The sequence below is a fragment of the Dromaius novaehollandiae genome, chromosome 18, assembly GCF_036370855.1.
Source record: "Dromaius novaehollandiae isolate bDroNov1 chromosome 18, bDroNov1.hap1, whole genome shotgun sequence".
Lineage (NCBI taxonomy): Eukaryota > Metazoa > Chordata > Aves > Casuariiformes > Dromaiidae > Dromaius > Dromaius novaehollandiae.
In genome coordinates this window covers 2,473,272-2,490,780 of record NC_088115.1, presented here as the reverse complement: position 1 = coordinate 2,490,780, position 17,509 = coordinate 2,473,272, and the positions used below count along the sequence as shown (strand labels likewise).

Sequence of the window (17,509 nt, the reverse complement as noted above, 5' to 3'; positions counted from 1 at the left end):
CCCTTTTTCACCTCTGATGTGCCCATGCACAGACCCTCCTGCTGAACAAGCCACCAGGGTCACTCCACTTCCTGGAGATGGAGCTGTAATTGAGGGCCCCAATATCAGGGAGTGAACGACCTTGTCCAGTCTACAGCCCTTCCCCCACTTAACCTTCGGGGCCAAGCGCTGACCTCCCTTTCAAGGCTTGTAGGAGGCAAACATTCCCCCCTTGGCTCCTGCAGCTAATTAATGCTGACCCTCATCTTGTCAGAAGTGGTAGTGGATGCCCCCCCAGTTGCTGTTCATCAGTGCAGATAGTGCATGGGGCTGGCTTATTTGAAGGCCCTAGGAGGTGCCCTGAGGCTCTTGGCAGGGCTGGGCCTTCCTCTGTGTCTCTGGCCCAGGAGTGGGGCTTTGGGGCTGGCTTTGCACACCTCCAGCACCTTCACAGCAGCTCTGTGGGGCCTCTTGCACCTCTGTCAGGGTTGTTAGGAGGCCAGAGCCATTGGCTCCCATCATCTTGGTGTCTCCCGGTGAGGTGCCCCAGGGAGGGGGGGATGATGCCTGGGGGTGCCCCCGACCTTGCTCTGCCTCCATCCCCTTCACCTTGAGGGGCTCGGAGGGTTTGGGGTCTTGTCCTTGAAGCTTGGGTCTCCAGGGGTTTTGTTGGCAGTGAAGTTTATCTTTAATCCTTGGTTTTCATCCAAAGGCCCCCTGGTTTTCACCCCTCAGAGTGCATGCGGGGCACTTTTCACCCCCACCGCCCACCCACCCTTTTCTGCCCTCTCTCCGTGTGATCTGATGGGATTTGTGTTACTTCTGAGGCCTCTTGCCTCCTCTAGTCTCTCTGCCTCTGCCTGGTTTGGGGAGAAAACCTCATGTCTGGGGACTTCCTGGGATTTTTAGTACATTTATGGCTCAGCCTGCCCCAAAGAGTGCTGGAAGAACATGGTGGGAGAAGGGCCAAGGGTTAAGACTGGTTGTGAGCAGCAGCTCCAAGGGGAGTTAGATCATTTCGTCCATCATTTCATCCCCTCATGGGGGCTGTCCTCCGCTTTCACCACCCGGAAACAGCCTCATCTCCAGCGAAGATGGGGAGGGCCAGGGAGACTAGGCCCCCCCCGGGGTTGATGAGGGGGTAGGACACCAGTCGCGTAGGGGAGGAACGCGGAGCCCCTGCCCACCCCAGGAGCTGTATGAGGCCATCAACTCACCCCCCCTTCTTGGGCTGGGGGCATCCGCATCCCCACAGGAAGTTCTCCAAGACTGTGCCCCCTCCCCATGCGGCATGACACAGAGATATATCTTGCTCCCTGGCACCAAGGGCTAGCCCAGGTCATTCCCATGTCAAGAGAAATCAGGCAACGCCGTACCCAGCCCCAGAGCTCAGGCACTGGGCTTCCTCACACCTCGGACAGGTGCTGCCACTCCAGTTTTCCAGGCCGGGGCCAGCACTGGTGCACACTTGCTCTCCTGTGCAGCCTCGGCAGCCTCTCTGGCTTGCTCTTCTTCTGCTCTGCTCTGTGCAGGACGGCCGCAGTGCTCTCCTCTTTCCCAGGCGGGGCACTGGTGAGGCTGGCCGAACCTCCGGCAGTGTTTCCTGATGCCGCCAAGCCTGCAGTGGCACCACAGGACGAATCTGAGGCTGCTTCTGACCCCCCTCAGGTGCTCTCAACTCAGCGCTGGAGAAGCCAGCAACTGCAGGGCCTGTGCGTCCTCCAGCACGCTTGGTCTGCTCTGCCCTCAGAAAGCCCCATGAGAAGCACGGCGGCAGGCAGGGACCCTGCCCTCATAGCCTGTCTGAGCACACAGTCCTCGCCACCTCCCCTCGGACACCACATACCCCAGCCCCCGGACCATCTTGGCAGCCTCCACTGCATTTGCTCCAGCTTATCAAAGCCCGTCTTGCACATGGCAGCCCCACACTGGAGCCAGGCCTCCAGGGCAGGTCTCGCAAGTGCTGAAGAGAGCGGAATCATCACTTCCTTCACCCAGCTGCCTACACTCTTGCAAATACAGCCCCGGCTGCAGTTGGCCTTCTTCACTGCAAGGGCACGGGAGGCGTGGTCCACGCATGCCCCCACCATAGCAGATGGCCACCGCCCCCCTTTGGCTTTTTGGGACAGCTTCTCCCTGCCAGGCATGAGCAGGCAAGCTTGAAAGACCATGGCCACCTGGCCTGCCCTTTGCAGACAGCAGGATCACTCAGACTTGGAGACCTCCACGGCTCAGCTCCTCCGCTTACCTGTTCTGCCCTGTTCTGATGTCTGCAAACAGGAACTGCAGTTTGAGGTCTTGCTCGAGGAGCTTCTTCCTGCTTGCCGTCCTCTTCTGCCTTAGAGAAGCTCTCCTGAATTGTTGGCAGCAGGCTAAAAATACACAAGCCGGGGGAGGTTATTGGAGTCCCGGATGAGACTGTTCTCCACCTGGTGCTCACAAGCAGCTCGGTGCCAGCCTCTGCAGCACAGGGCAGCTCTGCTGCAGCATTTGGTGTATCTGAGTCCTTGCGTTCGTGCCAACAGTGAGGGAAGGACACCTCGAGCTCTGTGGCCCACTCACATGTGGCCCAAGAGGCCCTAAGGAAAGCTGGGGATGCCCAGGGCTGGGCAACCCTCTCTGGATGGCACAAGGAGAAAACCCCTGCCATTTGTGACAACCGGAGCCTGCGGAGACCGTTAGCCGCCTCCCGCTAAAGGCACTGAGGTGTCCAGAACGACTCTGTTTAGAGGGGGAAACTGCACTATTAGTGGGGCATCCAGGGTCGGAGAAGCAGGAAGTGTGCTGGGGAGAAAAGCGGTCCCGGAGAAAACAAACACTACTCTGTGCTGGTGGGGGAGGATGTTCTGACTGTCCCGATCCTCTGAAGAGTGCTCTCAGTTACAGTGCACCCAAATGAGGTCCCTTGGAATCTATAGGGACGCAGAACAATGCCCTCAACTGCTGCAATTCTTCTTGCATCACCATCAGTCATTGTGACACGAGTTGACAACCCGTCAGAGTTCATACCGACACAGCGTCCGCGTCCCTCCTAGCATTCCAAAAGCACCAGGCCACCCTCACGCTGTGCTCCAAGAGGCTCACCTGGCAGATGGCTTGTTTGCCCTGGCCTTCCGTTCTTTTCCTCCCTTCCAGCTGGCCCCAGAGAACGTGGGCGCAGAAAGCCTTTCTCGAGAAAGGAGGCGCTCTGCAGGACTCCCTGGAAGTCGGAAGGAGGCAGAAGACTCTTCAGCGAGCACCTTTGTGAGCACTGGAACAAGCAGGACAGGCAGCTGTGCTCCAGCCTCGGATCCAAGAGCCCGATGCCCTGGGAGCTTTGCTCCCAAGGAGGTCTTAGGCCCTTGCTGACACCGGATCCTGTCCAGCTCTGCATTTTGACAGGGCAACCTTCTGCCCTAGGGTACTGCGGTTGTTCTCCTGCTTGCTCTAGCCCATCTGCTTAAAATCAGGGCTTGGCTGGGAGGTGCTGGGGACCACATGGTACCCTCTCCTTTGCGGCGGCTGCGGGCTGGAGGGCATAGTTTCACCCGAGAACGGGAACAGATTCCTGCACATCTATAAGGTGCTGCCATAGACCGACTTGCTCTTCTGGCACATCCAGCCCAAAGACATGCTTAGGGAGATGCTCAGGAGGCCCCACAGCACAAGGCCTGCAATTACCAGCCTTCAAAAGGAAACAACATTTTGGCACAGCTTTGCAGCCTCTTGCCAGTCTTCTCCACGGGGTCTTTCTCGCACTGCTTCCCTGGCAAGGGTAGACCCCTCCGCCACTGGCTGCTCAAGGCAGCATTTTGATCCCACGCGGAGTGCTGAGGGACCTTCCTAAATTCGTCCTCCCTCTGCACTGGCAGACTCCTGTAAGGAAGCAGCAGCTCGCAAGCTATCCCAGGGCACCGAGTCCCCCGGCAAAGTGCCCCTCAGCAGTAGCAGCTGCAGTTGGTGCTGCAGGAGCATCCTGAGATCCCCTGAGATCTGTCGTGAGCAGTCTACTATGCCCGGCATCGCACGTTAAGCTTGACTGCAGTCACTGCCCGCCGAGGCCACGAGGAAAGCAAACACACCTCTCTCACCAGTCACCTGTGACTTTACCTTTTCCCTCAGTCTGCTTGTTCCGCTCTCTGTCTTTTGCCTGCTGGCCTTTGGCGGCCTTCCGAGAGCCTCTGGAGGAAGGTGCTGGTCACACTGGCGTGACCTCACTCTCAGTCCTGGAAAGAAGAAAGGGACAAGAGAGAAGCTGACACAAGAGCCTTGCGGAAACCTGCTACATGCTTGCCATCAATCCAGAAAGATAAAGTCACCAAAAGACTGGTTGGCCACCCTTCAGATTTCCCACCGACAGAGTCTACGACAGAAACAGCTCTGCCAAAGAACTCCAAGAGCACAAGGTCACCCTCAGCCTTTTCTCCAAGAGCCTCACCTGCCAGACGACTGGCTTCTTTTGCTTTTCCGCCCCTTCCGCTTTTTCCCGCTGTCGCCACGTAATGCGGGTGGCGAAGGCTTTCCTTGGGAAAGGAGGCAGTCAACAGGAGCACTGCCTGGAAGCAGGAGGGGAGAAGACTCTTCAGCAAGCATCTCTGAGAGCATTTGATGAAGAAGGGCAGTGTCCTAAAGTGAAAGAGGAGCTTGCCCTCTCCAGCAGGGCACAGCGCCCCGGGCAAAAGTGCCCCTCAGCGGCACCAGCTGCATTTGTTGGTGTTGGGCTGCCTGAGATCTCCTGCCACCAGGAGGCACGTGAGATTTGTTGTGCGGGATAAAGAGGGGCACAAACAAGCAGTCCTCTCTCCCAGGCACCACATTTGGACCATGGCTCCAATCAGCTGCTGCTGAGGACAAAGGGAACACACATGTACACACACACACACGCGCGCGAATGCACACATGCACACACCCCTCTCTCTCACAAGTCAGCTGTGGCATGACCTTTTCCATCCACCTGCTCTTCCTCTTCAGCACGCTTCTGGGATGCCTCGGAGGAAGGCTCCCCTTCTTGCTTTTCAGGGGGAAGCTTCAAATCAAATCTGGAAATGACACGACGCCGGGTTGAAGAAAAGGCCCCACTTTCCCTTTGCCTCTTGCATTCACGAGCCGGTCACAGAGAGATTGGAGAAGGCCTGCCAAGGCCATAGCTTTCCAAAGCAGAACACACAACAGCCTTGAGAACTCTGTTAGGACCCGGGGTGCCACAGTCAAGACCTGCACGGCCTGCGAGCACACAAGGGGTGCCACCAGGCTGTGCCAGGGCTTCCCTATCCTAACGCCGAGAAAGCATACTCCGGGCCTCCTTGCTGCCCCTGCAGACCATCTTGCATCTCCTCTTGCCCTTCATGGGCATGGAGAACAGGCTACTCTCTTTTCACCCAACTGACCAAGATCCCTTGGAATTCAAACGCTGCCCTGCAGCTCACTTGCACAGCCTCCCAGGTGCATGTCAGCGCACCTGTAAAGAGTGGCCTCCGTGCCCTAGACCCCAAAGGCAACTACTTTGCAGCACTGGACTCAGGACAGAGTACTGCAGAACCCCACTCAGCCCAGGCACAAAATCACACCTGCACTCTCACCAAAGACATGCTTATGTCACAAACACAGGACTTGTAGGGAACTGGTGCCTTCTATGGGACTCTTTTGCTCTGCAGTCCACACACAGGACAGTCTGGAGTCTTGGATTTTGTAAAATCACTAACCAATCAGTGTAAAAGGGAAAGTTGCAAACCTGGCAATTTGTTTGTATAAATGCTACTTGAAAAGCCGGGGGGCAGGTGTGCTTGATTTGTGGGAAACCACCGAGCACCCAGGCTTGCGCAACTCTGGAAGAAATAAGCAAATGTCTCTCCTGAGTGTGTAATTATTGGCTTGTTGCACACCGGGCAACGAATCCGCTTTTGGACAACAGTTTTCTGGCGACCCAGATGGGACCCTCGCTGTGAAGCCTTGCCCGGATCATCTTGCCGGTTCCCGGCAGGGAGACGCTGCTCTACGGACTCCAGCACGCACCGACCGTTTTGTTCGGGGACTCCGCGAGCACCCTCCCCAGTCGGAGCGGGTAAGTGACTCAAAGGTGCAACACGGTAATTATTAAGTGACATTGCATAGAGGCTATGATATAAGGGCAATTGGTTGTGGTAAGCAAAGGTAAGCTTTGTACACCTGGGGACAGTGACGACTGGAGTGTACAAAAGCGTATTTGGTAAGAACGTTCTTTTAAGGGTAATAATATGGGAACAGGACAATCTGCGGGAGTATCCCCCTGTTCTCCTTTGGGATGCATCCTGAAACATTGGGATAAGTCTGGTGGGAATCCTTTAACAAGGAGAAAATTAAAGGAATACTGTACTCAGTGGTGGCCAATGTATAAACTGGAGGATGAGGGAAAATGGCCAGAAATGGGAATGCTAAACTATAACACAATTTTGCAACTTATGTTGCTTTGCAGAAGACAGAACAAATGGGATGAGGTCCCATATGTAGATTTGTTCTTCTCTTTGAAAAATGATCATGAAAGAAGAAAAAAAAAAGTAAGCTGTTGGTCTCTGACTCAAATGCGTTAATGAAGATGGAAGACAAAGAGAAAATGCCTCGGTGTTGCTCTGCTTGTAGTAATGGGAAAAGATGTTTAGAAGTGGGTGATGAGGAAGAGGATGTACAATTGTTGGTCTCTGTGGAAAGAGATCAAGATCGTGTCAATGGTAAGAGATAAGGGAAGTGAGGCATGTAGCCCGATTGCAGGCAGAACTCGGGCTCCTCGGGCTCAACAAAATCCTGTGATTCAGGCCCCACTGCATCAAGCAGTAGGACCAGATGGGATGCCTGTATATGTGAAGGTCCCTTTTTCAACTACAGATTTCACGAACTGGAAGGAGTGTGCCGGGTCATACTGAGAAAATCTGGGAAAGATGTATTGATCCTTTAAAATGATAATTGAGAATCATAATCCGGACTGGCAGGTTTTACAGGTGCTTTTAAATACTTTGCTTGCACCTGAGGAGAAGAGCATGGTATTGGACAAAGCTCGAGAGGAAAATGAAAGATAAAATGCTAGGGATGGACCAGACCGTTTTATGCTGGCCCAAGAACTGGACTGGGACCGGTAGGTTAATGACTAAACAATACCAATGGCTAATATTATATGGGGTAAAGAATGGAGTACCTAGGCCCCAAAATATTGCAAAACTACATCAAGTTGTGCAGGGTAAGAATGCGGATCCCTCTGCGTTTTATGAGCGGTTCTGTGGAACCGCCTGAAAATGGACAGACTTGGATCCTGAGGATGAAGCGAACAAGATGACTTCTGCTACATGATTTGTAGGGCAATCAGCACCAGATATAAGGAGAAAGCTTCAGAAAGTAGATGGTATGTTGGGGATGTCAATATCACAGTTAACAGAAATTGCATAAAAGGTGTACAAGAACAGGGAAGAAGTCGAGAGAAAGGAAAAACAAAAGGAGAAATTGAAAGTTAAGAGGCAAAATGCTGCAATTTTGGCAGCTGCATTCGCCCAGGCACAAAATTCCTCTCAGGGAAGGGGTTTTCTGAAAGGACAAGGACGTGGAAGAGGACATCGAGCAGGAGGGAATTTGGGAAACAGAATTCTGCTGAGGAGAGATCAATGTGCGATTTGTAGGGAAAAGGGGCACTGGAAAAATGAGTGCCCAAAGAAACAATCAGATCATTGGAAACCTCAGTCTGCATCTGTTCCGGAGGCAGATTTGCTCATGATTGGTGCAGAAGAGTCAGATTGACGGGGACCGGGGGTTGAGAAACTGGATTCCCCAGCCGAACGCCTGGTTTCAGTAAAGCTGGGGAACGAAATAGTTAGATTTTTAGTAGACACTGCAGCAACATATTCGGTATTAAACAGCTGTAAGGGACCAATGAGTAAATTCTCTATGCCAGTAATTGGGGCCATGGGAGAGAGAGAAGTCAAACCTTTCTTTCAACCAATTACATTATTTAGGGGGAACAGTGGGATTTAGGGTGCCTCAGCAGAAAGTACAGGTCATGAAGGAAAGCGTAATCTATGTAGGATTTGAAATATCCCCGGGGGAAAGAAAATTAGGAATCGAAAGGAAAGAAGCCATTTGTCAAATCGCCCCCCCCAAAACCAAAAAGAGAACTTAGGGGATTTTTAGGAATGGCCAGGTGGTGTCGCCTGTGGATACCTAATTTGGGAGTAATGGCAAAGCCTTTATATGAAGCGGCTAAGGGGCCGGGAGACTTGCTGGAGTGGACTCCAGAGTGCTGAAGAGGATCTGATGAATTCAAGATTGCTCTCAATGAGGGCTCCCGCATTAGGACTTCCAAACCTAACAAAGCCATTTGAGCTTCCTGTACATGAGAGAGGGCACCAGGCATTGGGAGTGCTTGTACAGACTGTAGGAAACTGGAAAAGACCTGTGGCTTACTTTTCAAAACAACTGAATAAAGGGAGTGCAGGGTGGCCAGGATGCCTGAGAGCAGTTGCAGCTGCTGTGTTGTTAATACAGGCAGCCCGAAAATTGACGGTGGGACAAAAGGTGACTGTTTATGTGCCACATGCTGTTGCAGCAGTTTTAGGACAGAAAGGGCATCATTGGTTATCCCTGAGTAGCATGGTGCAATACCAAGCAGTAATACTTGAGCAGGAAGATGTAACCATCAAAGGGTGTAATACCCTTAATCTGGCATCTTTATTGCCACTGCATGAAGAGGGGAAGCTGGCTCATGACTGCCTGCAGACTCCTGAGCGAGTATATTCCAGCCGTCCGGATTTGAAAGATATTCCATTGCAGAATCCAGACTGGGAGTTATTTACCGATGGAAGCAGTTTTGTCCTAAAGGGAGAAAGAAGGGCTGGATACGCTGTCGTCACTTTGGAAGAAGAAATCGAAGCAAGAGCGCTACCAGCAAATACATCCGCCCAGAAAGCAGAACTGATTGCTTTAACCCGGGCTCTGGAATTATCGGAAGGAAAACGGACCAATGTGTTTACAGATTCAAAATATGCCTTTGGGGTTATACGTGCCCATGGCACAATTTGGAAGGAAAGAGGATTGCTGTCTCCTCAGGGGAATCCTATAAAATACAATAAGCAGATTATGGAACTACTCGAAGCAGTTAATAAACCCAAAGAAATAGCAGTAATGCATTGCAAAGCGCACCAATCCGGACAGACTGGCATAGTTAAAGGGAACAAACGGCCAATGAGGCTGCAACAAAGGGTAGCATTATCCGTGTCAGTGGCAGCATTGGTTCCAGAGAGAACGTTAAAAATGGAAGTTCCGGTATATACTGAAGAAGAGAATAAATTAGCAGAAATACTGAAATGCATAAAGACTTAAGAAGGATGGTGGGTGACATCTACTGGACAGTGTATGGTAACTTTGCTGATAATGAAGAAGTTGATGGTGCAAATGCATGATAGTACCCACACGGGAGCTGAGGCACTGGTTGAAACAGTTAAAAGATTTGCTGTGGGAAGTAGTATGTTAGCAATTGTAAAGGGTATTACACAAAAATGTGAAATCTGTTTTAAAAATAATCCCAAAATTCAGAAGAAGCCGCGCCCCCCCCCCCCCCCCCCCCCGCCCCGGGGAAGTAAAAAGGGGGCTTCATGCCTGGGGATTACTGGCAAATTGATTTTTCTGAATTACTAAGCTCTAATGAATATACATATTTGCTGGTAATTGCTGACGCTTTTCCAGGATGGCCTGAGGCTTTCCTGTGCCGTACCAATAAAGCAAGGGAGGTAGTGAAAATGTTATTAAAAGAAATCATACCAAGATTCGGGGTAGCAGAAGGATTTTCTTCAGATAGGGGACCTCATTTTATAGCAGAAGTAGTACAGGAGGTCTCTAAAATACTACAAATTAAATGGGATTTACGTAGCCCCTGGAGGCCACAGTCCACTGGAAAAGTGGAAAGAATGAATCAAACAATTAAGAGACAGACAGGGAACTTGTGTCAGGAGACTCAGATGAAATGGACTGAGGTTTTACCTCTGGCATTATTAAGAATCAGAATAACCCCGAGGGCTAGGGAGAAAGTTAGTCCATTCGAGATTCTGTATGGTAAACCTTATACTGTAAATTTAACTGGAAATGAAATTCAAATGCACATTAAGGGTGATCAAATTTCAAGTGATTCTCTCTTGTCTATGGCAAAAGTTCTTCCTTCTCTCCGTAGGTACCTCTAGTTAAGATCTCCCGTACTTTTAGATTCACCTGTACCTTCATTCCAGCTGGGACAGCAAGTATGTCTTTGAACCTGGAAGGATGAGCCGTTGATAGAAAAATGGAGAGGACCATATCTTGTACTACTAACAACAAATACTGCTGTGAAACTGCAGGGAATTGATTCCTGGAGCCACCCCACCCGAGTGAAAGCGGTGCCTCGAGAGATGTGGAAAGCTGAACAAGTTCAACCTTTAAAGTTAAAAATATGTAATGACATATGAGTTGTATTGGAAGTGAATCAGTTTTAAATTTAGATTGTATCCAGGGAAAAATTGTTTTAGTTTGTTTCTTAGGAATAGGGTTAATATTGTTGTTATAGTGTCCGTGTGAAAATGATGTTCTCCCTAGCAAACAGCAGGGGAGAAATGTGGTGGCAGGTTTTTCTAGGTTACCTGAGCCAAGCAATTAAAGGGAATCAGGAAGGATTTGGGGGCCAAAATCTTCATTTGGCAACAGTTACGAAATCTATGAAGATAGTTAACCGGACAAATTGTTGGGGGTGTACCCGCTTCCCTGAACATTCCAACGAGGGCATCCCGCTAATTGGAGTGCCTCTTAATTTTTCTTTTATGGAATTTATAAAACAGATAAGAAATGATAGTGATCAAATGAAATACGATGAAACAGCAGAACAGGAATGGGAAGTCCAGAGTGTGACAGGAGATTACTATCAATGTATCCGAAGATGTAATAATAGCAATAAATGGTGGGAGAAAACCGTGCTTTACGGAAAACAACCGATCAACTGTAGTGGAGCCATTAAGGTAGGAAGTTATGAAGATTGCTCTCGGATACCTGAAACAGGTTATAAGTGGCCAAGTAAGGAACTAAATGGGTGGTGTGTTCCAGAAGGCAGTGGATGGTACTGGTTGTGTGGGAACAAGGCACGAAAAGTGCTACCTGCTAATTGGTCAGGGACGTGTACTCTAGGGGCAATTATCCCTAATATTACGGTAACAAAAGAATTGAGTAACAAATATCAAAAAGCATGGCTAAGAACATTCATGAGGAGACAAAAGAGGGTCAATAGTCCTTTAATAGATCGACCTACTAGGTTTCATTCATTTGCAAGGTGGCTGTTTCCACAGTTGGGAGTGAGTGAGCTTAAAGAAGCAATAGTAACTATTTCAGCAGCTCTTGAGAAAATAGGAAATAAAACCTCTGATGCCATTACAGCTTTGCAAGAGGAGGTTTCAGAAACTGCTAAAATAACCGCCCAGAACAGAATGCCTCTAGATATGTTATTAGCATCTCAGGGAGGAGCATGTACAGTAATAAATACTAGTTGCTGTGTATATGTGGATCAAAGCGGGAGAATTTCTACCGATCTAAATGAAATGTGGAAGCAAACTGAAATCTTACAGGGGGTTCAGAAAGATGATACCTCTGTCGCATTTGAGGAAACATGGAAACGGTTGGCTTCCTGGCTCCTTGACATAAGCTCATGGGTTAAAAAGTGTTTAGCAAGTTTGGGGATGGTGTTATTAGTTTTTGTATGTGTTTATGTAGTGATTCAATGCATTTCTAGATGTTGTACAAAGTTAATAGGGGGGAAACTTTAAAAAGGATGAGACTAATATGAACATGGTCATATAAGTCTCAAAGTGGGGATCTGTTACAAGACAACCTTGGAAGCTCAGAAAGAATGTTCATGCTGTTTAAACTAGGCAGATTAGGATAACCTCTCTCTCTGTTTTCTGAGAAGAAGCATTCTTTAATCAAGGGCATCCTAGAACTGCTAAAGCCCTAAAAGAAACATTAAATCCAAATGTTTTATTTCTAGGTACGTATTGCCAATTTGGCAAAAGAATTGGAGGCCCATGTATCCCTAACTGAACTGTCCTCATTATAATACAAAAAATCACGCCCATAGGTCAAAAAGACCCACGCCCGGGCGAAGACCCCTCCCCTGAGCATGCGTAGTAGTAAAATGGTGTGTAAGCAATATTATAATTGTATGTAAATCACTAACCAATCAGTGTAAAAGGGAAAGTTGCAAACCTGGCAATTTGTTTGTATAAATGCTACTTGGAAAGCCGGGGGGATGTGCGTGATTTGTGGGAAACCACCGAGCACCCAGGCTTGCGTGACTCTGAAAGAAATAAGCAAATGTCTCTGCCGAGTGTGTAACTATTGGCTTGTTGCACACTGGGCAACGAATCTGCATTTTGGACAACAGTACTGCATCAGGTGACAAGGGTCAGCAATTACCTGGTGTGCCTGTTGCTTCCTTTGGCTTGGCTCCTTTATCAGAGACAAGCAGTCTGTGACTGCCTCCTTCCCGAAATGTCTCCTCCTCCGTGGTCTCGTTATCTGTCCCTTTAGAAAGAAAGCAAGGAATGTAAAAAGCAGGAAAGTCTTTAGAAAGCAAGGAATTGTGAGCAGGCCTAACTGTGACCTCATCAGGAACACGGTATCTGCAGGAGGCAGTGCTTCCCAAAGGGCTTCCAACAAGCTGAAGACCAAAGTGTGTGCCCTGGGCGGTCCAGCTAGCCCACTAGTTCAAGCAACGTGTCATGGGGGGAGCAAAAGGTAGGTGCACAACCTTTTCCAGGAAACCAGTGCAGACAGCAAAACCAGACATGCTGGCCAATGAGAAACTTGCAGGTGCTCTTCCTGCTCACGTGCCAGTTTGGGGTGTTTTGGGCCAATTCTAAGAGGACGTTGAAGGATTCACTTCACAGAGGACAGGAAAAAGGGGCAGCCGTTTCAGCTGGGAACAAAATCCTTCTGAGAAGCAAGTCCCGTCATGCCAGAGAGCTTACCCAGAAATTTCCCCTGCAGTATTTTCCTCACAGCTGCTGACAATTCCAAAGAATACGCGTCTGTTTTATCTGGGGCAGCTTCTCCTCGAGCACCTTCAGAGAAAGTAGTAAGATACATTTCAAAGAATACAACAGCAAAACATAAAGGCTTCTTCGGGCACAGAAATGCATAGAGACTACTAACCCACGGGATCCCTCCCAGCCTTGAATTCGGGATCCACCTGAGAGGCAGGGTCACGAGTGCCTACAGGCACATCTTCAGTCAAACACCGAGGAGAAGGTTCCAATATGAGTTTTCCCCTGGGATACAAACTGCAGGGAAGGCGAGTGGATCACGTCATTCCACAGCACGTACATGTGGGTCTAGATTCTCAAAGCTGCAGAGGGGGCCGGGCACCCTTTCAGCTGGAACCGGGCACCTCCCAAAATCCTGCATCGATGCAGGATTTAACACCCCCCAAGGATCAGCTGCACCAACAGCCTGGCCCTCGGTGCTCTCGGACAAGGAGGTCTCTAACGGGACACTGAAGAAGCCGCAACTGGAGAGGGAGCACTTTGCCCCAGAGGACAAAAAGGATCCTTTACGCTTGTCTTGCCCAGGAGCCCGTGAGGCAGGCAAAGCCTGAGCCGTCACTACCCCGGACTCTTCCTCTGGGCTTCAGGCAGGGGATGTTTGGTGGGTAACTTGGATTCATCAGGAGGGCAGGCAAATACTGCAAGATAAAAGAGGATTCGTGCAAGTACCTGAAGAGCCACCCCTCACCTGTGGGATCCTGACCGCTCTCCAAAACCTCGTCTGGCTGGCAATCTGAAGAAGCGTCCCCTCCAGCCATATCTGCAAGCAGAGACAGGATTTCCTTCCCTTATGTATTGAGGTACATGGCTTTGGAGTCACGAGCGTGATCGCAGGAGTGCAGTGAGAAATTACATAACAACAGAAGCTTCTGCTTTCAGGGAAAAAATATTGACTACTTGCCCATAGCATTCTGCAGAGGTGCCCAAACCTCGTCCAGCTGCGATGCTGGGGAAGCGTCTCCTGCAGGCACGCCTGCAATCAGAGAGGAGATTTGTTTCCCTTCTGTACCACGAGAGATGTCCTTTGAGCCACCATCCGGATTAGAGCGGGGAAAAGAAAAGTTTGTTTCAAAAAAGCTTGTCCCTGCCAGCAAATAAGCACTGACTCCTTACCCCGGCGTCCCGCAGAGGCTCCCAAACCTCGTCCAGCTGCGCAGCTGGATGTGCAGCGTCCACGGGCACATCTGTAAGCAAGCACGGAGCAGAAGCGCTCCCCTGAGGCACTGCCAGAGGCTGCTGGAGGGCTGCAGCGGAGCCAGCGACCCCCGTCCCCGTCTGCGGCGAGCATTCGCCCCGGCGCAGCGCGGGGCAGCGGCAGGTTTGCGGGCAAGGCCAGGGCCGGGCCGTGCCCTGCTCTCCTCTCCCGGCCGCGCCGCCTCCCGCCACACCAGCTCCCAAAAAGGCCCCGCGGGCCCCCCGCGCCTCCCCGATGCCTCTCCGCCGCCCGCCCGCAGGGGGGGCCTGTCCCAGCCCCGGCCCCGGCCCCGGCCCCGGCCCCGGCCCCGGCCCCGGCCCCGGCCCCGGCCCCGGCCCCGGCCCCGGCCCCGGCGGTGCTGCCGGCCGGGGCGGCGGCGCCGCTGTGTCCGTGCCCGCCCGCCCTACCTGGGCCCGGCGCTCCCCGCGGAGCAGCCCGGCCGTCCCGGGCACGCAGGGCCGCCAGAAGCAGCAGCAGCAGGAGGCGGCCGGGGGCCGAGGCCCCACGCTGCCCCTCGCCAACCGCCGCCGCCGCCGCTCTCGAGGCCACGCGCTGAGCGAGCGGCGCCTCCCGGGCCCGGCGCGGCGCCGCGGCCCGCCGTGACCTCAGGGGCCCCTCCCGTGATAGTCGCACTGCCACCTAGGGGGGCCTCGACAGGCTGGAGAAATGGGCGGAGAGGAACCTCAGGAAGTTCAGCAAAGGGAAATGCCAGGTCCTGTCCCTGGGGAGGAATCCCGACATGCAGTATTACGGGCTGGGGGTCAGCGGGCTGGAGAGCAGCTTTGCAGAGAAAGCCCTGGGGGTCCTGGTGGCCAACAAGTTGGACAGGAGCCTGAAGTGTGCCCTCGTGGGCACACTTCATCCTGGGCTGCATCAGGAGGAGGGTCACCAGCAGGTCGAGGGAAGCGATTCTGCTCCTCTCCTCAGCACTACTGAGACCACACCTGCAGTACTGTGTGCAGTTGTGGCCTCCCCAGTACAAGAGAGACATGGGCATACTGGAGCGAGCCCAGCAAAGGGCCACGAAGATGATTAGGGGACCGGAGCATCGTATGCAGAGAGGCTGAGCGAGCTGGGAGTGTTCTGCGTGGAGAAGAGAAGTCTCTGGGGGGATCTTCTCCCTGTGTATCAATAGCTGATGGGAGGGAGTACAGCAGATGGAGGCAGACTCTTCTCGGTGGTGCCCAGTGTCAGCGCAAGGGGCAATGGGCATAAAGTGACATCTAGGAAATTCCATTGAAACACAAGGGAAAGGCTTTTCACTGAGAGAGGGTGGTCAAACACTGCCCAGGTTGCCCAGAAGGGCTGTGGGGTCTCCGCCATTGGAGGTATTCAAAACTCAATTCAACACAGCCCTGAGCAAGCTGCTCCAGCTGGCCCTGACCATCTCCAGAGGTCCCTTCCACCCGCCGCCATTCCGTGGTTCCGTGAGCCAGCAGTTGTTGATATTCAACTCTCAGAAGAAGCCTGAGTTCTACCAGACGGAGGGGACACCGCGCTGCGAGCTAGAAAGCTTCCTGATCCTGGGAGGTGTACAGACAGTGTATGAAGAGTGAGCAAACAGGTAACTCTTCCTTTAAAAAGCAGAACCACCCAGAATTCACTGAGATCAAGGGGAGGCCCTTGCGACCTCCCTCTGGTCTGCAGGAAGCACAACTGGTTGCCCTTAGGCAGTTCTTGGTAGTCCTGGGTATCCCACCCCACCTTCATGCCTCAGCTGTACGTTACCTCACCCCGCCACCCCTCCTTCTTCAGAAATGTGAGGTAATGCCACAGATTCATCCCTTATTTCTGCCTCTCCTCATGTTACCTGTGGTGACTTCTCTGAAGTTCTGGATGATTTGGGGCCTTCCTTACGCAGGCTGAGTTATCAAGCCACGTGTAGGATTGTCCCCTAACTGCAGCCTGTTCCCTTGACAGCCACATACCATCGTGTGCTCTAAGGGCCCTCAAGCCTGACAGCGCCCCGGGCAGAGCGCACCTGAACCCCTGGAGGAGCCGAGCTGCAGTTGGCTCCCCCACCCGCGCCGCCCCCAGCAGTGGAGCCCATGGAGGTAGGTGCCATCTGCCCTCCCTGCTCAGCGCATGAGTGACAAGACAGGCAGAGGGCCAGGGCGTGCCCTTACTGTGGTGAGAGAGGCCATTGCACTGCCACCTGCCCGCCAAAGCTGCCTGCCCACCGCGAAGGGAGTGTCAGCTTTTGGAAGCTGCAGTGTCGGGAGACGCCCCCCCGTCCCCTCATCGGGTTCATCACCTCTCCACCAAGCCTTTTAGAGGGTTGTGGTCAGAGCTGCCAGGGAAAGGAGGTGGTGTTGAATTTGGCTATAATTTGGCTGGGCGGCAGGGTTTAGGATCCCTATCTGTGCCCAAAGAAGTAACATCACTCCCTGCCAGAGAAGTCAGGGGTTTGTGCCTGAACCTGCAACTGGACAGCTCAGGAAGGGCCCTGAATTCTGTGGAAAAGAAGGAAGATCCAGACGGGCCCTGCCAAAGATGTCCAAGCCCTGTGAGGATGTCCTTTCCCAAGGGAACGCTGGTCCTGTGGTCAGGCTGTGCTCTCTGTGCAGCTCAGGGCACCCTTGGGATGTCAGCTCCGAGCTACTGTGGCTGCTCTGTTCTCGCTGCAGTTCCCCAGTGGCAGAGTCTCGCCCAGCTTAGCTCACCCCCAGGTTGCTGCCCAGCGTGTGTGCACAGCGCGGCAGGAGCTCCGCTCAGGCATGCTGTTGGCGTGGGGGTTGGGATGTTTGGGGGCTAGCAGCAGCTCTGGGTGCTGGCTCCCAAAGGTGCCTTCTGTCTTTCCTGTACTCCTGCTGGGCTCCCTCGGCTGACAGGGATGCTGCGCGTCTATGGCCAGTGCTCTGTGTGTACCAAGAGGCTGCAGGGGTCTCTAGGAATGCTGAGACACCTTGCTGCCTCTTCCTCAGTGGCCGTCTGCAGCTGAGCTGAGCTGCACTTGGAAATGTCCTGCAGGCCGGGGTGTGCAAGGAAGCAGGGGCAGTGAGGGGGGGTGTGGGGAAGTGCCGAGTCCCAAGCAGCAAAGGAGTGCTTCTGAAGAGGGGAAGGAGAAAGGGCAGAGCTGTGGTGCCCTGGGTGCCCAAGAATGGCAAGGCCGCCCATGTTCCCCGGGGGCAGCATGTTGGTTCCTGCGGTCCAGCAGGTCTCAGTTCCTCAAGGAAGAGCTGCCCTCAGAACTGACTGAATGCATGCTCCCGCAGCCTCCTGTGTTCAGCTGATGCAGGCGGTACTGGTGCAAACGGGGACCTCTCCCCTTCTGGAGGAAGGGAGG

At 52.5% G+C, this 17,509-nt stretch overlaps 1 protein-coding gene across 1 annotated transcript; it reads right to left on the bottom strand.

The window, feature by feature from the left end:
- Window positions 1-1,292: 1,292 nt before the first annotated feature.
- Window positions 1,293-14,806, bottom strand: LOC112995534 (uncharacterized). The gene is made up of 9 exons (XM_064522446.1): window positions 14,631-14,806; window positions 13,930-14,001; window positions 13,717-13,788; window positions 12,954-13,046; window positions 12,400-12,507; window positions 4,069-4,184; window positions 3,064-3,178; window positions 2,228-2,351; window positions 1,293-1,597 (listed from the first exon to the last, which is right to left on the bottom strand). Exons 2-9 carry the CDS (start codon window positions 13,931-13,933, stop codon window positions 1,369-1,371), a joined length of 861 nt encoding a protein of 286 aa, XP_064378516.1. The 5' UTR covers window positions 13,934-14,001; window positions 14,631-14,806; the 3' UTR covers window positions 1,293-1,368.
- Between the last annotated feature and the right edge of the window lie 2,703 nt (window positions 14,807-17,509).